Source organism: Caretta caretta, chromosome 2, assembly GCF_965140235.1.
Source record: "Caretta caretta isolate rCarCar2 chromosome 2, rCarCar1.hap1, whole genome shotgun sequence".
NCBI classification, from domain to species: domain Eukaryota; kingdom Metazoa; phylum Chordata; order Testudines; family Cheloniidae; genus Caretta; species Caretta caretta.
The window spans coordinates 110,687,578-110,706,866 of record NC_134207.1 but is presented as its reverse complement, the minus strand read 5'-3'; the positions used below and the strand labels follow the sequence as shown (position 1 = coordinate 110,706,866).

The 19,289-nt window shown below is 42.3% G+C and overlaps 2 protein-coding genes across 7 annotated transcripts in view; one reads left to right on the top strand and one right to left on the bottom strand.

Moving 5' to 3' along the window:
- The window catches only part of RANBP9 (RAN binding protein 9), a 70,825-nt gene extending 64,036 nt beyond the window's left edge, over positions 1–6,789 (top strand). The window contains exons 11-14 of one of the 5 annotated variants that reach the window (XM_048839945.2): positions 292–362; positions 3,672–3,823; positions 4,795–4,906; positions 5,814–6,789. In XM_048839945.2, coding sequence (XP_048695902.1) covers positions 292–362; positions 3,672–3,823; positions 4,795–4,906; positions 5,814–5,944 — 466 coding nt within the window. In that variant the 3' untranslated portion in view covers positions 5,945–6,789. Of the gene's footprint in view, positions 1–288; positions 458–3,671; positions 3,824–4,794; positions 4,907–5,813 lie in introns of those variants that run through there. The other 4 variants (XM_048839943.2, XM_048839944.2, XM_048839942.2 and 1 more) reach the window with 4 other exon arrangements.
- NOL7 (nucleolar protein 7) lies at positions 408–18,036 on the bottom strand. 2 transcript variants are annotated; one of them, XM_048839947.2, is made up of 8 exons: positions 17,681–18,036; positions 14,903–14,963; positions 13,457–13,515; positions 12,762–12,793; positions 11,389–11,470; positions 10,024–10,145; positions 9,864–9,941; positions 408–1,536 (listed from the first exon to the last, which is right to left on the bottom strand). In XM_048839947.2, the coding sequence occupies exons 1-8, from the start codon at positions 17,857–17,859 to the stop codon at positions 1,139–1,141; spliced, it is 1,011 nt and encodes a 336-aa protein (XP_048695904.1). In that variant the 5' UTR covers positions 17,860–18,036; the 3' UTR covers positions 408–1,138. The 2 variants fall into 2 exon arrangements, with proteins under 2 accessions (XP_048695904.1, XP_048695905.1); XM_048839948.2 differs by lacking the exon at positions 408–1,536 and adding an exon at positions 8,418–8,748 and having other exon boundaries at positions 17,681–17,970.
- Between the last annotated feature and the right edge of the window lie 1,253 nt (positions 18,037–19,289).

Below are 19,289 nucleotides of genomic sequence, written 5' to 3'. Positions count from 1 at the left end.
ATTAACTTTTCACATCTCTTAGCTCCAGAGATCTGTACTACCTCATGCTGAGTGTTAATGTATTTCACATTGGCTGTTGGGCTGGGGCAATCCAAAATCCCTGATGCCTGTGTAGTGATTTTCTGTGAATAAATCTATGGTTTATTATTACTGATCCAATGTGATATTATTAAAAAGGTGATATTTTGACTAGGGGAGACGGGGAATTGTTAAGGTGAAATTGTAAAGTGGAGAAGCAAACCAAAGTATTTTTGAAGTTAGTAATATGTTTTTCCCCCCCTTTCTCAGCAGTGATGTAGACATGGAAACAGATCACTACTCCAATGGAGTTGCAGAGACTTCATCCAATGGCTTCCTAAATGGTAGTTCTAAACATGATCACGAAATGGAAGAATGTGACACAGAAATGGGTCTGCAGTGATATTTTACATTTTTAATAAAAAGTGATGGCAACAAGGTTATGTTTTTACTTGCAATGCTTCCCAAATTGAAAATTAGTGACATAACTGAAATCTTAACTTTCCATTTTGCTAGTATTGTACTATATGTAAATCTCATAACTATCTGGCATGATGTTAATCTGACAACAAGCAGGGGAGGAGAATGTTGAATAGATATTTTAAGCCGGCACATAACTTCAGTTGGAAACCATCGTGCTTTTTGTTTAGTTCATTGATGTTAGCAGTTAATTTTTCCCTGAAAACTCAACATTCATTGATAGCAATACAACTAATATCTGTTATTGGACCAACTTTTGTTGGTGAGAGACAAGCTTTCAAAGAGCTCTTCTTCAGGTCTGGGAAACTACAAGATCTGAACAGATTGTTTACCATAAGTAGTTAACGCATATTTCAAGGGGCCGGTCAAGATGAGGTGGCCTGTTTAACACCTCTCCAGTGGTAGGGAGGAAAGGAAGTAGAGGGCAGGAGGCGGGGGGGGGGAGGGAGAGGTTGTTTAGTGGGTTACAGATTGTTGTAATAAGCCATGCATCTAGTGACTCTGTTCAGTCCATGATTTTTAGTGTCTAGCTCCCAGACTTGTCTTTGAAAGTGTTGTCCAGGTTTCCTTGGAGGATGAGGACTGAGAGAGTGATTGTTTTAAGTGTTCACCCACCGGTGATATGGTTGGTGTCTGTCTTTTATAATTTTGCTTGTGTGAGTTCATTCAAGAGTGTAGTGATTGTCTGTGAGGTTTCACCCACATAGTTGTTACTGAGGCATTTAGTGCACTGGATGAGGTACACCACATGTTTTGATAAGCCTGTGTAGAGAGACCCATGGGTACAGAAAAGTGTGCTGATAATTGTAGCAGTGGGGATATGTCTGCAGGTTTTGCATTTGTTCTGGTGCTTCTTTGAGTTGGTGTGTCCTGGTGTGTGGGCAGCTTGCATCTGATGAGGTGAGGTTGGGGATGGTGGTGGTTTGAAGACCAGAAGAGGGGGTTTAGGAAAGATTTCTTTCAGGATGGGGTCCCAAAATGGCCAATACCAAGGAACCCAAGGTATTGGGGAGATGTTTTGGGACAATATTCTTTTCCCTGTGGACAGAGAAAGGAAGGGTTGAAGAGATTGAAATGGTTCTGCTTCCCACCAAACAGAAATTTTAATATTTTCCCCATTTGACTTAACTACATTTTAAGGTAGGACTATACTCTATGTAAAAATGGCTGTCTTTCTTACTCATCAGACCTGTTCTGTGTTCATTCATACCTGTTGACTTTAGTGACAGATAAGTTTAACAGCTTCTTTTAGAGCCAGCACAGCTAAGAGGAAGTTATCTAAATTTCAGTTATAGGGCCTATCCGATGTACCTGTGAAACCATGCTGAAGGCATTGAGGGTTACACAGGTGTAAATAGGCCATAATTTGGCCTCACTAAATCTTTCATAATGGTCATGTGTGAGAGAGAGAGAGAGAATCCAGCTTGACAATCAATCCCTGTATTTGCAGGACTGCATGTTGGAAAAAACAGTTTTTTATTTAAAGTGAGACAAATGTATGGATCTTTTTGTAGACTTTCAGAGTACAACAGTTCTTAAAAAGATCTGTGAAACTGCTCCAGTCTCAGAGCATACACTAATGCTGTTTTGCAGCTTCCCTAATAAACTAACATTAGGTCATTGTTTCAGCACAGTACTTCTGTTCCCAGCACTCAACAAGAGTCCTCTGAATTCCCCGAGTCTTACCCTGTGTATTACATTGCTGAAACTGAATAACAAGATCTGGTTTGTGTTCGAAAAACCACTTCTTTACTCTCTTGCAGCCTTTTCCACAGAGGCTTTCTGTGATAGACATGAAACAGCTGCACAGGGCACAGAGTTGCTTTTTTTTTTAATTTAGTTGTTTACAGCCTCTGGAAAATGAAGTCCTAGACTGGGCTCCAGCTAGCAACACACATCGCTGCTTCAAGACTCGTGGGTGTTTCACTTCTGTAAAAGACATGTGGCTTCTTGGACTACCCAGAATACTTTACACCCCACAGTTTGAGACCTATTTTATGATATTTCATTTTTTTGAACTTTCCAGTTTCTCTAGTGTTATGTACGCGCGCGCGTGTGTGTGTGATTGTAGTAACCAGAGATCTGTTTTGGAGGTGACAGTTCACTTATCTAAGATAATTATGGTAAAAATTACTCTTATAATTTGCTGGATGCTATTAAAAGCTAGACCTTATTATCACAAGCAAGTTACGTACAGACTAGACTATTTTTAAAGAGATAGGGAGGATGTCTTTGTGGCTAAAGCACAAGTCCGAGTTGGAGATCTTAATTCTGTTCCATAGCTGCCTGTGTAATCTTGATAAGTCAGCTAACTTCTCCCTACTGTAGGTTCTTTATCTGTAAAAATAGGGATAACTCTCAATCTCATAACATGTTGAAATTGATTAATGTTCATAAAGTGCTTTGAAATCCCTTGGTGGGAAGTACAGTCACCTGTAATTGTTCCAATTTGTAATGCTCAAATAAGATGTAAAAAAAACCTGCAGTTTTTAGCCAGTACCCTTTTGTGATCTGAGATTTAAGTTTAGTTGAGAGTTACGCCTGCTGTGCTATTTTTAGCTTTTTCCCCAAGGGTCCTGTAGATTCTTAATAACTATGAAGTGACAGTGGACTTGCAGACATAAAGTATGTTTCTGGGGTTAGCTCTGTAGCAATGTCTGATCTGTTAACCTCGTTTTGACAGTTCAGAATTTGTAATGCCGGGTGCTAATGTGAACAGGCAACTAGAATTGTTTTTTCTCCCCTAGTAGACAATAGGCTCATTAGGCTTGGTCTGTGCACAGTGTTGCACCAGTTTAACTAAAAGTGCCTTTAAACCAGTGCAAAATCCTGTTGGATATTCTTGATTTTTGAACCTGCCTTATAGCAGTTCAGCTTGTCATTAAATTTACTCCAATGCAAGATGCATGAGGTTTTTGGCCATTTTAATTAAATCTGTTTAACTAATGCAATTTCTGTAGGTAGAGGCTTCAGTAATTACTTAAAGGTCTCCACAGCTGTGCGCTGTACACCAGGCACATTGTGCCAAGAATCCTGGTCCTGAATTACTTTCTTTCTGAGATCTCACACATCTGCTCCTGATTACATGAATTAATCAGTTGGCAGAAACTTATTAATAGCGTACATTTGTACTGCCATATTGTATTAGTGATGCTGATTTGTCATTCTTGCAGAAGTTGACTCAAGTCAGTTAAGACGTCAGCTCTGTGGAGGTAGCCAGGCGGCCATTGAAAGAATGATCCATTTTGGAAGAGAATTGCAGGCAATGAGTGAACAGCTAAGGAGAGAATGTGGCAAAAACACAACAAATAAGAAAATGCTAAAGGTATGGCTATATTTTACGTTAGTAATTTTGGTGACTGCACTTCCAAGTGGAATTTTGCAATATCTGCTGCCTTAACCAAAGCTAGTTTTTTGCTTTTTTTTCATGAAAATGAGAAGAGCTATTGCAATATTTTTCTATTCTGAGGAGCATGGCTTCCCATCTTGTGTACAGCAGTTTTATAGTCTGAACATATAAGGTGAACATTACTCTGGCAATAAGAGAAGTAACCACTGTTAAAAATTCTTTTTTTAAAATTCCTAGATTTAAAAATACAAGGCACGCAGTCTCCTCCCCACATACAACAAATCATATAGTCGCCTCCCAATAAATCTAGAACGTGGACTACGTAGGTGCCATTTCAAGTTCCGGTCAGATAAACATTGGACCCAGTCAAGCAGCAGAACATGGGGTGCTATATCAAGGGAGAATACATATGCCTGAAATGTGATGTAATGGTTGCTCTCTCTGGGTGGGTGGGAAGTGCAGAGAAAATTTGTCAGTTATTTTCCTTATAATTTCTCCAGCTGCTTTTTATAGTTATGCAAGACTGGTGGAAAGTAATTCCCATACAAAAACCATATTGAGTTTTGCTAGCTGAAACAAGAACTCTATTATACTGTTTTTAAATCTCTCTTGCTCTCCTTGTCACCAAATACTTTTCATCTAAGTCACCTTTTCACACGTTGAAAATAACTTTTTTAGGTTTTTCTAATATTATGAAGTTGCAGGTTGCTGGGCTAAATGGCATGAGCTCAGTTTTCTTAACTCTAGTATTGGGCACATGCCCTAATCATACAGTAGCCCTGTATGCTGATTTATTAACAAAGTGCATTTGCAGCCTCTCATATGGCAGACAGCTAAATTTTAGTTCTAGATTAGGAGGAGGAAAATAGCTTTTATGTCTGTACTAACCTGATATAGCTGTGTAAGTTTTAGATAGAAAACAAAACTGAACACTAATTTTCCCACAGGATGCATTCAGTTTACTTGCATATTCAGATCCTTGGAGCAGTCCAGTTGGAAACCAGCTTGATCCAATACAGAGAGAACCGGTGTGCTCTGTTCTTAATAGTGCAATACTAGGTAATTCTTTATGCTTTTTGCTTCATGGCATGTTTATTCAGGTAAGTGGTGCTGTAAACACAAATGACATTGCATTCCCTAGACTCTTGCAAAGGGCTGTGTATTCTGCAATATGTATAGTTGAATAACCACTGTACCTGTATTAATGGGAGTACCTGAAATAAACTGATACAAAATCCATAAACCAGAGTTTTGAGAGACTTGAGTGTCCATGGCACAATGGACAATCAAAAAACCCCCCAACACTGTACAGATTATATCAAATTAGTGACTTACTGACAGTGCACTGCAGAAGAGAAACACCAGAATAAAATTCTGTGATGTTGCTTTTGCAGTAATTTATCATAAAACCCTGGTATTGGGGGTCAAAGTCCTCACTCACAGTATAAGTGCCACAACTATATTGCTTTGCTTCTCTCGGAGCCGAGAGAGAGTACCAGAGTACATCCGCCTTTCACCATTAAAGTCAGCAGTTTTTCAAATGACTACAGTAGTCGTTGATTGCGATGCAGTTATTTCATGTATAGGTAACGCCACAGTATGAGAAACCGTTCTGTGATAACTTGGTAAATAATGACTTACAGGCAACTACAGTTCATCATACAGCAAGACTTATCTTTTGAGAAATATCAAAAACCTCATGCACAAAGGAAATTCAACAGGTTAAAGATTTCAAACCATTAGTAATGTTATGAACTGTGCATGTTGTATTATACATACAAACCTGCCTAAATTACAGATTCAAAGTTTGTTACTGTATAGTTGAAAGGCTTACAACGTGTGAAACTGGGTCGATCTTTGGTGTTCCAGTATGCCAACTCCATTTCTAGTACTGTGTCCTAGAAAGTGATTTGCCTTCTAAATTTTTAAAGATCTATTACACATCTGCATTGTTGAATCTTTTCAGAGACCCACAATTTGCCAAAGCAGCCACCGCTCGCCCTAGCAATGGGACAGGCTTCACAGTGTCTAGGATTGATGGCGCGTTCGGGAATTGGATCATGTGCATTTGCCACAGTGGAAGACTATCTACACTAGCTATGCATTTGAAGATTTCAAGTATGTATTGTGGCATATTCAACATGGAGGTATATCAGCTCTGCTGACTGGAATTTGGATCTTTTAATTATGTACTAAGGACAGGTCTGTTGCTTTATGTTGCTTCCTAGTTTACAGCATGATGCAAATGATTTTCTAACTTAGTGTTAGGAGAAATTTTCCATCTTTAACCTCTTAGACAACTAAGAGTTAAAAGTATCACTGATGATGTCAGACATCCAAATTGACCATTACAAATTCTTTAAATGATTGTTCAAAACAAACCAAAAATCCTACCACCTTGAGGTGGGGCAGAAGAATAGAAAATGTTGTGGATGTGTTAGCATGTGGGTGATGTAAAGTTCAAGCAGGATGACTTACCAACCTCCACCCTCATTATTATTACATAGTTCAATCAGTGTAACTTGCAAAATGCATAAACACCTGACAGTTTGGATATATAGTGTTGATGGGAAGAAATATTTTTAATGTGTACTGTAAAACTTGAAATACTCAGGAGCTGAGTGAATATGTTTGTTGCTACTTACAATCCCTACCTGTTGATCTTAGTAGTTTGTTTTAACATGGTCTTTTCAACTTTCTTTGTTTAACTACAGACAACTTCTGTTATAGACTCACCAGTTTAACTGTTGTATAATAACAGTATTACATGTCACAGTGTGGTTACGACCTCTATTTATATAAAAACCAAATATTAGTCAATTTACAGTCTTAATTTAATCTTTGTACACCTTGCATTTTTAAAAGTGCTTAAATGAGTACTATTGCAATAAAATGTAGTGATATCATAATTAACCAGCCATTAAAAACTTATTCTACAGATATTAATAGCTTTGGATTTGTATGCTACATTGATTCTACTTTGTGTTCTAGCTTTTGAAACTAATGTGAATTGAGCACTTCAATTATGTACAGGGCAAAAGCAGCAAATGGTTGTAGAAAGTTAAAATAGCTTAAAACTGCTTTCTCATGAGCAAAATACTACCTGCTTCAAGATGTGTTTAGTGCTTGGGGAAGAGTCCAGCTTTCCCAGTCTTTGGCTAGTGGACTGAAGTTTCAACTGAATGCACCAACAATTTGTGAAGTGCTATGAGGGAGCCACCAAGCAAATGCTTTCAACCTCCTGCTCATCTTAAAATAAGCTTTAATTTAATCAAACCCAAAAGCATTGACACTGGATTTCAGAAAAGGGAATTCAGACTCTGGATTTTATTTTCTGTAGTACTTATATTAGTCAGCATCTCAGAAGGCACACATCAAAAAGCAAGAAGTGTGATTAAAGGGCAAGGTCCAGCCCCCTGTTGCAACAGAAACGAACTACTGCAGGTAAGGTAGATTACTCAAAGGGAATTTGAAGAGTGAATACTCAACTTGAAAGCAGCTCCACAAGAAGCCTCTAAGGCAATGCAGTGAGTCAACTGAAGACCAATACCACTGAGCACTCTGTTACCTGAAAATAGTCAGCAAGTTGACAATCCCATTGCAGAACAATAAATTTCTGAAGGCAGGAACTGGTAGGACTGCTAATTGTGCAGTCTTATTAAAATCAGGTACTATACCAGCAAATGGGAGGCAGCTAATTCAACCAAATTTACACCTAGAATATATCATAGGAACCCATTAGTGTAGCTTCTGTTTACACAATTCTAGTAAACTACCTACATAATTTTGAGGCTATTAGATAAGGCAGGAATATTGCCATGGATTAGCAACTTCCTGAGGGGGAGAACAGATCAACTTTCAAGGTTAAAGTACCAGGGCATATAGTTTGCTCCTAACCCTGGTGGTGGAGGAATATTGGATTTGTGAAAAGTTGAGGGTTGAGAATCTAGCCTTTTTTTCCTATAGAAGTGCTCTGTATCAGAAAGTAAACATTAAACTTGAGCTCACAACTGTGTTGCTGCTGTTTTATAAAGATTGGCTTCATCACTTGATTACAGTACAGACAGCTTGCTTCAAATTCCCCATATGAAAATCCTGCAGATGACTGCTAGTTTTAAACTGACCTTGTCTGTGCTCTTATGGCCTTTTGCTAGCCATAGTTCAGCTTAAATGACATGAGTTGAGAAATAGGGGAAATCTGTGGTGGGTACTGTACAGAAGCAATTCTTGCCTTGTAATGTGCTTTTTGTATTATCAAAAGTCCAGGTGGGTAATGTGCAGTAATGACAAACTGCCTGACCTTATGAAGCTGAAGGTTCCTGAAGGCAGAACTCAAGCATTGTGCAGTGGTAGCATCAGAGCTGATTCAAATGCCCTACCCTGGGACCTCAAGTACCATTCCATTGATTGCAGCTTGGCTAGGGAAGACTCCCTTCAGAATAGCAGGTGCCCTTGCCAAGGGCACAAGTTGCTGATCACAAGAGCCTTCTAGATAGTGGGGAAGCAGAGCAAGGCTCTGCTTCCAGAAAACATCATCCAGCAGGTGAACACAACACTCTTACACAGAAGATATACTTAAAATAGGTTTTATTAATTATGGTATAATGTACAAGTTATTTTGATAACTTAGGTTGCAGAGAGTCAGCTGGATATTGATTTAAAAAAAACCCTATCCATTGACTGCTTTCTTGCAGATATCACAGCAGTGGTGGGTTTAAGAGATAAGGTGGCTCCTGGCCATATTTTAAAAGTTAATGCGTGAAACACAGGAGCTTTACAGACAGACCTCAAAGATAGACACTAAGGAAAATGCTGGCTTTATCTTAATTTTTTGTTTTTTTTTTTCTTTGTAGACATCCAGTGTTTTTTAAACTGCTTAGCTTTCTGTTTTTCCTCTGACCCTAAAAGCAAACAAAATGTAGTATTAGGCTGCAGATTCTGGGGTATGTCCAGGGAGCTTTCATTTGGAAAGTTTTAATAGACTACATAGCACTGAGTGTGTGCTTCATCCAGTTTATTCTGCAATGCTATAAAAGGGGCTCCATGTTACAGCAAGAGGAGCAATTTGGTAGTATAGAAAACCATCTGCCTCAGTGTTTCACTTGACTCCACTGTGCCATTTCAAGACTGTCATAAAATCCTGGTGCAAAGAACAATAGGAGCAGAGATACTTTTGCCTTTTGTAACTTCTGAATAGTATTCTAAAAAAAGAGCTGACTTTCTTCCATTTTGAAGCCCACAGGTGAGTACTGTATTTCACACACAAAACACCTTCAACGTCTGTTGCTTTCTTTAAAACGGTACACACTAATGTCATACACATTAGCTAATCCTCTTCTTCCCCCACAATACTAAATCCTACTAGTTTATTCCCCCTTTAAAGGGCTGAAAAATAATATTAAGACTTTCATACTTAATGCCCACCTACACCAAAAAAGACAAGTTGAGGGCCTCAACATCCCAACCCTGAGAACTCAATACCATGTTGATAAGCAAACTCCATCCTGTGATATACTGAACATTCACAAATCAAGAAAACATGCTTTGACCAGCAGTTTGAAAGGAATAGATTTTATATTCATTATTTTTAGGCTGTGTGTATGAACGCAAGCGCTAGCTTTACGGTAATACTGAAGCCATTTTGTTTAAGTGGCAGATTCTACCAAACACTCGTGTATATGTTTAAGCACCATTCTTAGGACTACAGTTATAAGCCTGTTTGCAGGTTCAGGGCTCTAGTTTTCAAAATGTTGACTTTTGCCTACAGTAAAACAATATCAGGTGCATTTAAATGGCTCCACCTACTGTTGTCTTAAACCTAATCATCATCATGTTGCATGGAGTTTAGCCTTCCCTTCAACAAAAGGCTCTTAGGCACAATATTACAGTAGTTATTTACTTCAGATTTATAAATATTAAACTACACTGTTCCAGATTGTGTACTGTTAAACCCCTTTGTGGCTAATTTTTGCACATTTTAAATACAAACAAAGCATTTTGGGTTCACTACACTTACCCCAATATTTGTTCACAAACTGAACTGCAGCTTTTTTAAGTGGACTCTTCTTGTTCACAAAAGAAAAGAACTGGTTTGCTGAAATAAATGAAAGGAAAAGTTAGTCACAGAGGCAGATGATCAAACAGATACAGAATTACACCTGGAAGAGTTACTTTACCAGTTGTTCGGTTGGTGCCTGGTCCATATAGATGACTCTGTACAAAGTCTTTGGCCATTTTTTGGTGCTGGCTGGTTAGATCTTGGTCTTTTAAGCACACGGCCATATAGTTTCCTTTGAATCTAGTTAAGTTAAAAAATAAAGTCACTTGTTTAAAACCCCCAAACAGTATATGTTCTGGCCAAGATATGCTTTTACTGGCTTCTAATTCCTAAGCCATGTTCCACTCATGTAATATTTTTCAACTTCATTAGAACAAAAATGTTTTGGTGAAATACAAAAGTATTTCTATATTATGGAGAACTCATACCAGCAAGTCTCATATACACATCTTTCCCCAGAGTTCAACAGCACCAAAAATGATGTCTCTGCATTTAAAGTTGTGGGAGTATAAAAGTATTCCTGCCAAAAGCCAGTGCCAACTATTCTCCAGACTCATGTCACCAGTTGGATGCTTAGACCATGTTTGAATAATTTTGATATTTTTTCTGTGGGATCCAAAGGCTTTATCCCACCACTTCCAGCAAGGGGACTTCACTGCCCATGAGGCATCATTTTAGTCCCTCACTACTGTTGCACAGCATGATAGCCAAGTCATATGCATAGTGCAGGAACCTTAACCCTTCTTTTCTATATTTGCAGATGAGATCTCCCTGCAGCACTCAGAATGACTAGGGGAATCCATGCACAAATGCAGACTTTCTGGGCATAGTTTTCCCTGTAGGCAGAGGAGGAATTATCGGTGTCCTGAAGCTCCTGGCAAAAGGGAGAAGAAAACTCACAGGATTGTTGAGAGACACTCAGTCCAAACAGCAATTTTTAGCAAGTTTATCTTTGCTGTCTATTACCAAAAGGCACACATTTCCCTCCACAGCATCAGCCAGAGGGCCTTTCTGGCTATTCCATAGCCTCTGCTGCTCCTGTCTGTTGGCAGAGCATGCTGCCTTTAAGCACAGACCAACTGCAACACATTCATATTGTAGTTTCATTGTAAAACCTACTTGGCCACATATTACTTCAAAAATAGCACAGGTGTGGGAGGTGCTAAAATGCATTCTTCTCAGGAGACCACTTGACTTATATCAAAAGGATGTCACAGGGAGGAATGATATGGGGTGCATGAAAGTGTTGGGATCCCAAAGCCCCCACATTAATAAGACAAGAAAAAGCATTCCTCTCCTTGTCATTGAAAAAGCATTGTACTGCAGGAAAGAGGTATCCCACATCTTTCACTCACACAGCATGGCCTGAGTCAAACTGACATGACTGAGGGGTAGAAGTTTGATCTCAAAATAGAGTGAGTTCAAGCCCTTTATGATTTTGACCACAGTAACACTTTAACTGAACTGGAGCTACTTATCATACCTAACAACCCGTTTGTTTCTTCTGTTGTCCTGTCCCGTGTGACGTTCTTCATTCTTATTTTCAGACTCATTTCGATTTTCACCTAAAATAGATGCAAGACAGTCAAACAATTTCTACACACTAATGTCAATCCCCAGATAGTAAATGAAACTGATCATAGGTAGGCCTTTGGAAAAAACAATTCACAGGTCTTTGATTGAACCAAACATTTCCAGTAGCAGCAGCTCATATGGTAAGAGGTGCTGCTTTCAGTACTCTGCCTGAACGGCCTTGTTGAGGACAAAACAGACTTTGGAGGACACACCTTTACATGTGATTTCAGAGCTTAATTACTACCTTCCTGAACAATACGGGGGTGGGGGGTGCGAAGAGGAATCATTGCTGTGGCTGGGTCACAGGAAAGGATGAGAGGCAAGAATCAATGCTATTTAGCAAGAGACAAAACATGACTGGATCAGTATTTAGCACTTCAAGTTTTCCAATAGTGAAAGTGAGCAATAAAGCTATAGAGATGAAACAGCCTGTAATGTAGCACAATGGCTGTGCATAGCCCAAGGAGTCCTAAAATACAGTCCAAGGTTGGCTTCACTCCCTGTATCTTAGAGAATTAAGCACCACTCATGAAGACTGATTTCTCAAGAAATCTAGAGTTCAACTCCATTATTGTTTCTAAAGCATTATGAAGATATAAAATTGGGGGTAATGTTTACATAGCTTACAGGAGGTTGTGAAATTATATTTGTAAAACAATTGAGATCTGCAGATGAAAGGGACTACAGCACTACACATTTATGTCTTTGTGAGTGCCCTGGATTTTGGTTTTGATGAGGGAAGAGGTTTCTCCTCTGTTTCTACAGTGCCATGAGAATACGGAACATACATGGCCCTGCTCCAAGAATCAAGGAAGATAACAAGTGCATTAGTAAAGGCTGTTTTATGGTTGTGCTCATTTCTGAGAATTACAAAGATGCAAATACAAATGAATGCCTTCCAGTGTTGGGTCACCCAGAAAAACCTGGTTGTCTTCCACCGATCCCTCTTCTTTATTTAGGCTGTCCAGCTCTCCAAGCTGTTCTGTCTATGCTAAAAGTTTCTTCAAACACTGAGTATTTTAAATCAAGCACTTGCACAGCAGGCCTCTCAAAACAGAGGACATGGAACTAGGGCCAACACTGATAACTCCAGAAGAAAGGAGAGTCAGAGAGGAAGTTAGAATTGCTAGGCTGCAGCAATCAGTAATTGTTAAATTCAGGTTTCACTATCACAAGGGATTGCAGCGCCACAGAACAATCTTACTGCAGCTATTTCTAACACAGAATGGACCTCATATCTGGGACATCATAAAAAGAAATTAACATAAGTTTATATCTTACCTTGTTTGGTTGTGTCAGACAGGTTATTGTTGCTTAGGAGGGAATGAGAAAGGTTGTTTAGAAACATTACTCTTCACATTTAGGAAAGAGCCCATCAATCTGTGGTTATTCACAGTTATGTATTTTAACTCCTTACAATATTTACAAAGTCCTAAATAGAATAAAGACTTTCAAATAATTATTTTTGTATATGATCTTGAGCCTTAAAGATTAGATGGGGATTGGAACAACCTAGGTAACCCTACTAGAACTTTGTCTTTAAGTTTCAGTACGCTGTTGAATGTTCAAAAATACCTTAAATAGTAAGCTTCAATAGCACATGTACAATCCTGTTAATGCCATAAACCATCCTCTTGCAACAACACAATTCATTATTAAAGACACACAGAGGGAGAAACAATCTAAGCAACGTGACGTTTTTACATAGCTAATTTTCTGATTGTAACCATATCTGGAAAGATATAATGTGAGTATAATTAGAAAAGTGAGTCTGAAGAAACCTCTAACTCTTAGATCCGCAGAGACAATACAGTTATAGGAGAGAGAAATGCATTCTGTTCTTGCCCACCCATCATCAAAGTTCCAACCACTGATTCTTTATTACTGCTGATCTTTTTTTGCAAGCCAGAAAATACAGCTAAATCCTAATAAAATTAGGGCACTGTTTTGTGCACTAGGGCACTACTTATACTTACTTAATCTGTGCTCCTGAAGTTAACTCCTCTAGAACATTTTCAGGAAGTAATTTTCTTTTCTAAAGAAAATTAAGGAAATGCTTTAATGGCTACAACTCTTCGTTTATGTGATGTTCCTTTTCAAGACAGTATTTGATGACAGCAAAGCTGTTCTACATATTTTTGAACTTGTCAAAATACCAATGTCAACAAATATTCAAAAATTTGGTTAACTTCAACTCTTGGTGAAAAATCACTTGTAAACTGGGGGGTGGGGGGGGGGGGCAGGGAGGGAGGTGGGCTATTCTTACAAGCTCCACCAGCAAATTCAGCCCTGTCTACTCTACTACAAAGAGTACAAAAGAGTAAGTAGATTATGCAGATGTTCAAAATACGTTCATGTGGGTCTCTGGGCTCGGCTACTAGTAAGTAGGTTTGAATAGACCCATGGGTTCTAATCAGTTCCTAGAGCTCCGGGGGCTTAGCTCCTTCTTGACTGAAGAAATAAATAAGTGGTGATAGATGGTAGCTACCCAGCCCACCCAGCTGTCAAGTTCAGACAGCCATAGATTTTATATATCTTGGTACACATCTTTCCCACTTATTAGCAACCCCTCAGCTGCCAGCAAAAAGTTGCCATTATCTGGCAGTTGCCGATAAGGGAAGCAGTGCTAGAATGTGCTTTCCCTGACTGCCCTCTGCAAACCTGCCTGCAGGCAAGGCAGCAGTGGGGAGGGGTGCTGCTACCCAAATGGAGTGGGGGCACTGGAGGCCCACGGAGCTACACAATACCGTTTCCCCCTGCACCCTCCAGGGGTCAGTGCTCAGCGTGCTTGTTTTCCTTGGATTCAGGCCCCCAGGAGGGCGGAACCTGGAGAACGCAGGGAGAGGTACTGTGCAGCTTTGGCATCTGGGCTACAGCCCCCATCCCTGCTACTGCCCTCGCCACAGCCTCCCAGCCTGCAGGCCCTTATCGCCTGTGCACTCCCCTGTGCGTAGGCCGGTTTGCGGGGCTGCAGCAAGGAAAGGCAAGTCCCAGTGCTTCCTTGCCTTACTGTAGTCTCCCAAACCTGCCTGTGGTGGGCTCTCAGGGCTTCCTTCCCTGCTTGCAGCCAGGGCCTTGCTTTTCACGAAGTGGCATGTGGCTGCCAACAGCCAAATCCCATTCACACTACAGTGGATGGGGCGGGAATCGTTCCTGCGGAGTGGTGATATTAACCAGAATTGTTAATACCCTGGCCGCACTGAGTGGACTTTGCAGTAAAGGCTCCTCCACTCCCACACTGTCATGAGAGACACTGTCCTTGGGCAGGGGGCTCATCATCCAGGCTCATGGCAAACAAGGATGCCTCTTGGCCTGTAGGCTACATCTCTCTTGCAGCAGCCTGGCACCCTCAATGAGCAGGGCCTGTGATAACAAAGGACAAGGCAAGGCAACCTGGCCTGGCCGAAGCAGGCCCTCTTTACCTTCTGCTCTTTGAAGAGCTCCTCTCGCTGCCGCCGCTTCTCCTTCAGCAGCTCCCTGTCCCTGTGGGGAGGAGAGAACATGCAGGTCAGCGCTGGTACAATGTTACAAACTACTACCACCACAATTTGCTGCCTCTGCCTTTCTGCATCTTTGGGTCCGGAGGCAGCAAATTGCGACACATGCAGATATGCTTTCCACAATCTGCTATCTCTACCTTTCCCCATCCTCTGGTGCAAGGGAAGCAAATTACGATTCACTGTTTTGATAGTTCCATCACTATTTGCTACCATTGTGAAATCTCCATTTTAAAATTTGGGCACAAATAAAACAAGATATTTTCCTAGTTTGGAGAAGCGTTCTACAGAGTTAAACCAAAGGCAAAACCCCAAATGAAGATGGTGTTATTTCTTTATTAGTCTCCTTCCATCGTAGTTAGGTAATACAGTTTTTATAGTAAACAAACATTTAATGTACACAAATTAGTTGAAGGCATAGTAAAATAGTATTTTAAATACTAACCAATAAATTGTCAACAAAAGCTATTAGGCAGCAGATCTACTGTTGTTCCATATACAGAAACAAACACACACACAGTCACCGTTACACACAAATTTGTACTACTCTACTTTGGCACAAACATATGAGCCCATTTCCCCCAATCTTATTTCAGGGAAAGATTCTCAGGCCTTTGCCTCACTGCTAAAATTGAAGTTGCTTGTCCTCACTGTGTTTTTAGCTTAGAACAACACCCACGCCTTAGTTACTCCATGTCAAACAAAATGGAAAAGGGCTGGATTCACAAAGGGACTTATGCACTGCATTTAGGGATGTAAAATGTTAACCGACCTTAACTGTTAATACCTGGCCAGCCACTCACACCCCAGCCCCCGGCTGCCCACACTGGGCCAGACCCCCACAAATATGGTCTAGATAAAATTACTATAAGGTGGGTGCACAAGTGGTTGAAAGAGTAGTCATAAATGGTTCACTATCAAACTGGGAGGACACATCTAGTGGGGTCCCACAGAAGTGAGTCGTCAGTTTGCAACTATTCAATATTTTCATTAATGAGAGGGGAGCGTATGCTTACATAATTTGCAGATGACACCAAGCTGGGAAGGGTTGCAAGCATTTTGGAGGACAGAATTAGAATTCAAAATAACCTTGACAAATTGGAGAACTGGTCTGAATTCATAATGCAAGAAAGGTGTAAACACAACATATGCTGTGTTTGTAAGTTAAATTTTCCTGCAAGCACATTAACAATAAAAAAAAAAGATTCTATCACATGTGGTTAGCAAACAGGTAGAAGCTGAAATCAAAGAGGAATCTTTACAGTTAAAGCAGCTAAAACATGGATCAATTGATTAATTATAATAGGATAAAAGTGCCACCACTTTATATGCATTGCTTTTAGAGGGGATCACTGTACAGCTAGGCCAACATCCTCTGTGTGCCCAGCAGAATCTCCCATGATGCTACTGGGCTTCATTCTCCTGCTCTTGAAAGATGTTCTGACCAGTGCAGAAAAGAAAGGAGGAGAGAGCACCTTAAATCAGAGGTTCTCAAACTGTGGTCTGCGAACAAGCTCCATTCAGGTGGTCCGCGGATAGTTCCGTCTAAGAGGTGCGCCTGGGTAGCCGCACACAAGAGAATGAAAGGGCAGCAGGGCTCCACTAATTAGGTGCCTGGACCCTGGAGAAGATGCACATATGACGTGGTGGCAGCCTTGGAGGGAATAGGGAGTAGATGGGAGGGGGCACTGGCATGAGAAAAGGGGGTGAGAGGATTTTGGGATGTGCAGGGCTGAGGCAGCCAGAGAAAGAAGCAACTTTCCCCAGCTCCAGGACTGCGGCTGCCGGAGAGAGACAGCCCTCCTTCCCATCCCCAGTTCGGGGGTTGCTGTGGCGGGGGAGAGAGGGCACATCCATTCCATTAGAAAAGTAAGACTACTAATATTAAAATAGGAGTTGTGCTTTTATTTGTAGAACAAAAAACAATTATTATTTGGATAAAAGTGCTATATAAACCCCCCCACCCCCCAAGTGCTTTACAATAGTTAGCAAATTTTTGGAAAGATCATTAAGTGGTCCGCTGAGACCCTCAGCCATTTTCAAGTGGTCCACGAAAAAAAGAGGTTTGAGAACCACTGCCTTAAAATTTTAACCTTAACCCATTTATTGAAATTTTTTTCAGGCCAAAATTGATACCTGTGAAACGTTGCGAAGGCTTCCCTACACAGGGCAAGTCAGAAAGTTGAGTGCTTCCCTACTTCACTCCTCTTTAGATTTAAGAGCAACAACCTGGGGCTCCACCTGGACCGTGCAAAATGGCAGAAGTGTTGGACAGGTGAAAGGCCCCATGACTAACAGTGCCCTGCGGGAGGGCTCCGGCCTGGCTGCCCTGCCTGCCGCTGGCAAAGCGAAGGCCACTTGGACTGCGGAGCGAAAGGCTCCCGGCCGGGGTCCAAGGCGCCGTGACGGACGCGCACGAACGTCCCACCAGCCCGGCAACCGCGCGCCCACGGGAAGTTGCCGGGGGCCGCTGCAGCTCGAGGGCCCCGGGCGGCGACAGCGGCCGCAGCAGCAGCAGCAGCGCGTGGCGGGGCACGCTCGGGTCGCACGCGCCTGCTCCGGGCCCCCACGTTCTGACGGGCCGCGGTTCCTCGCCCCGCCCCCTGCCCGCAGCGGCGCGTTGCGGCTCAGCGGCTCCCTGCGGGTGGGGGGAGGGGAGGGTCTGGCCTAAGCGGGGCGATTGCGGCCAGGTCGGGCTGTTACCTCCGCGCTGTGTCCCCGGCGCGTCTCCGCTCGGTCTCCGCCGCGGCTCTCGCCCGCTCGAAGGTCACCTCCTCGGGCGCCTCCTCGTCCTCCTCGGAGGTGGCGGCGGCGCCCGCGGGCGGCTCCGGAGCGGCAGCTTCTTTCTCCAGCATCGCGCGCCGCCCCCGCGTCATCGCCATAGCGGCCCCCCCCCTTCACCTCTGACCCGGAAGCAGTCGCGGGGCCGCCACCGTCGGGCTTGACCTACAGCTCCCAGCCTGCCCCGCGGCCGGCTCAGCCTAGGACCGCCCAGGCGCCGCGCTCGCGCTCTGTAATTGCTGGCGGGCGCCCTGAGCCCGTGGAGCGAGCCCAGCGCGCGGCGAAACGCAGCCCGAGAGCCGCTTCCTCATTCGGCGCTGCCCCACCTGCGCCGCGCTGCGCTCCCGGCAACCCGCGCGACACTGCCCCGGCCCCTTCCCCGCCCGACCTGCTCCCAGCGCCCAGGCAGGCTGCAGTAGCGCTGCACAAGGAGAGTTTCAGAGGAGCAGCCGTGTTAGTCTGTATTCGCAAAAAGAAAAGGAGTACTTGTGGCACCTTAGAGACTAACCAATTTATTTGAGCATAAGCTTTCGTGAGCTACAGCTCACTTCATCTGATGCATACCGTGGAAACTGCAGCAGACTTTATATACACACAGAGAATATGAAACAATACCTCCTCCCACCCCACTGTCCTGCTGGTAATAGCTTATCTAACGTGATCATCAAGTTGGGCCATTTCCAGCACAAATCCATGTTTTCTCACCCCCCCCCTTTTAAAAAAAAAACACACACACACACACACACACACACACAAACTCACTCTCCTGCTGGTAATAGCTTATCCAAAGCGACCACTCTCCTTACAATGTGCATGATAATCAAGGTGGGCCAGTCCTTGCCTACAGACAGCCCCGCAACCTGAAGCAAATACTCACCAACAACCACATACCACACAACAGAACCACTAACCCAGGAACCTATCCTTGCAACAAAGCCCGTTGCCAACTGTGCCCACATATCTATTCAGGGGACACCATCACAGGGCCTAATAACATCAGCCACGCTATCAGAGGCTCATTCACCTGCACATCCACCAATGTGATATATGCCATCATGTGCCAGCAATGCCCCTCTGCCATGTACATTGGTCAAACTGGACAATCTCTACATAAAAGAATAAATGGACACAAATCAGATGTCAAGAATTATAACATTCATAAACCAGTCGGAGAACACTTCAATCTCTCTGGTCACGCAATCACAGACATGAAGGTCACTATCTTACAACAAAAAAACTTCAAATCCAGACTCCAGCGAGAAACTGCTGAATTGGAATTCATTTGCAAATTGGATACTATTAATTTAGGCTTAAATAGAGACCGGGAGTGGCTAAGTCATTATGCAAGGTAGCTTATTTCCCCTTGTTTCCCCCCTCCCCCGACGTTCTGGTTAAACTTGGATTTATGCTGGAAATGGCCCACCTTGATTATCATGTACACTGTAAGGGGAGTGGTCAGTTTGGATGAGCTATTGCCAGCAGGAGAGTGAGTTTGTGTGTGTATCGGGGTGGGGGTGGGCGGTGAGAAAAC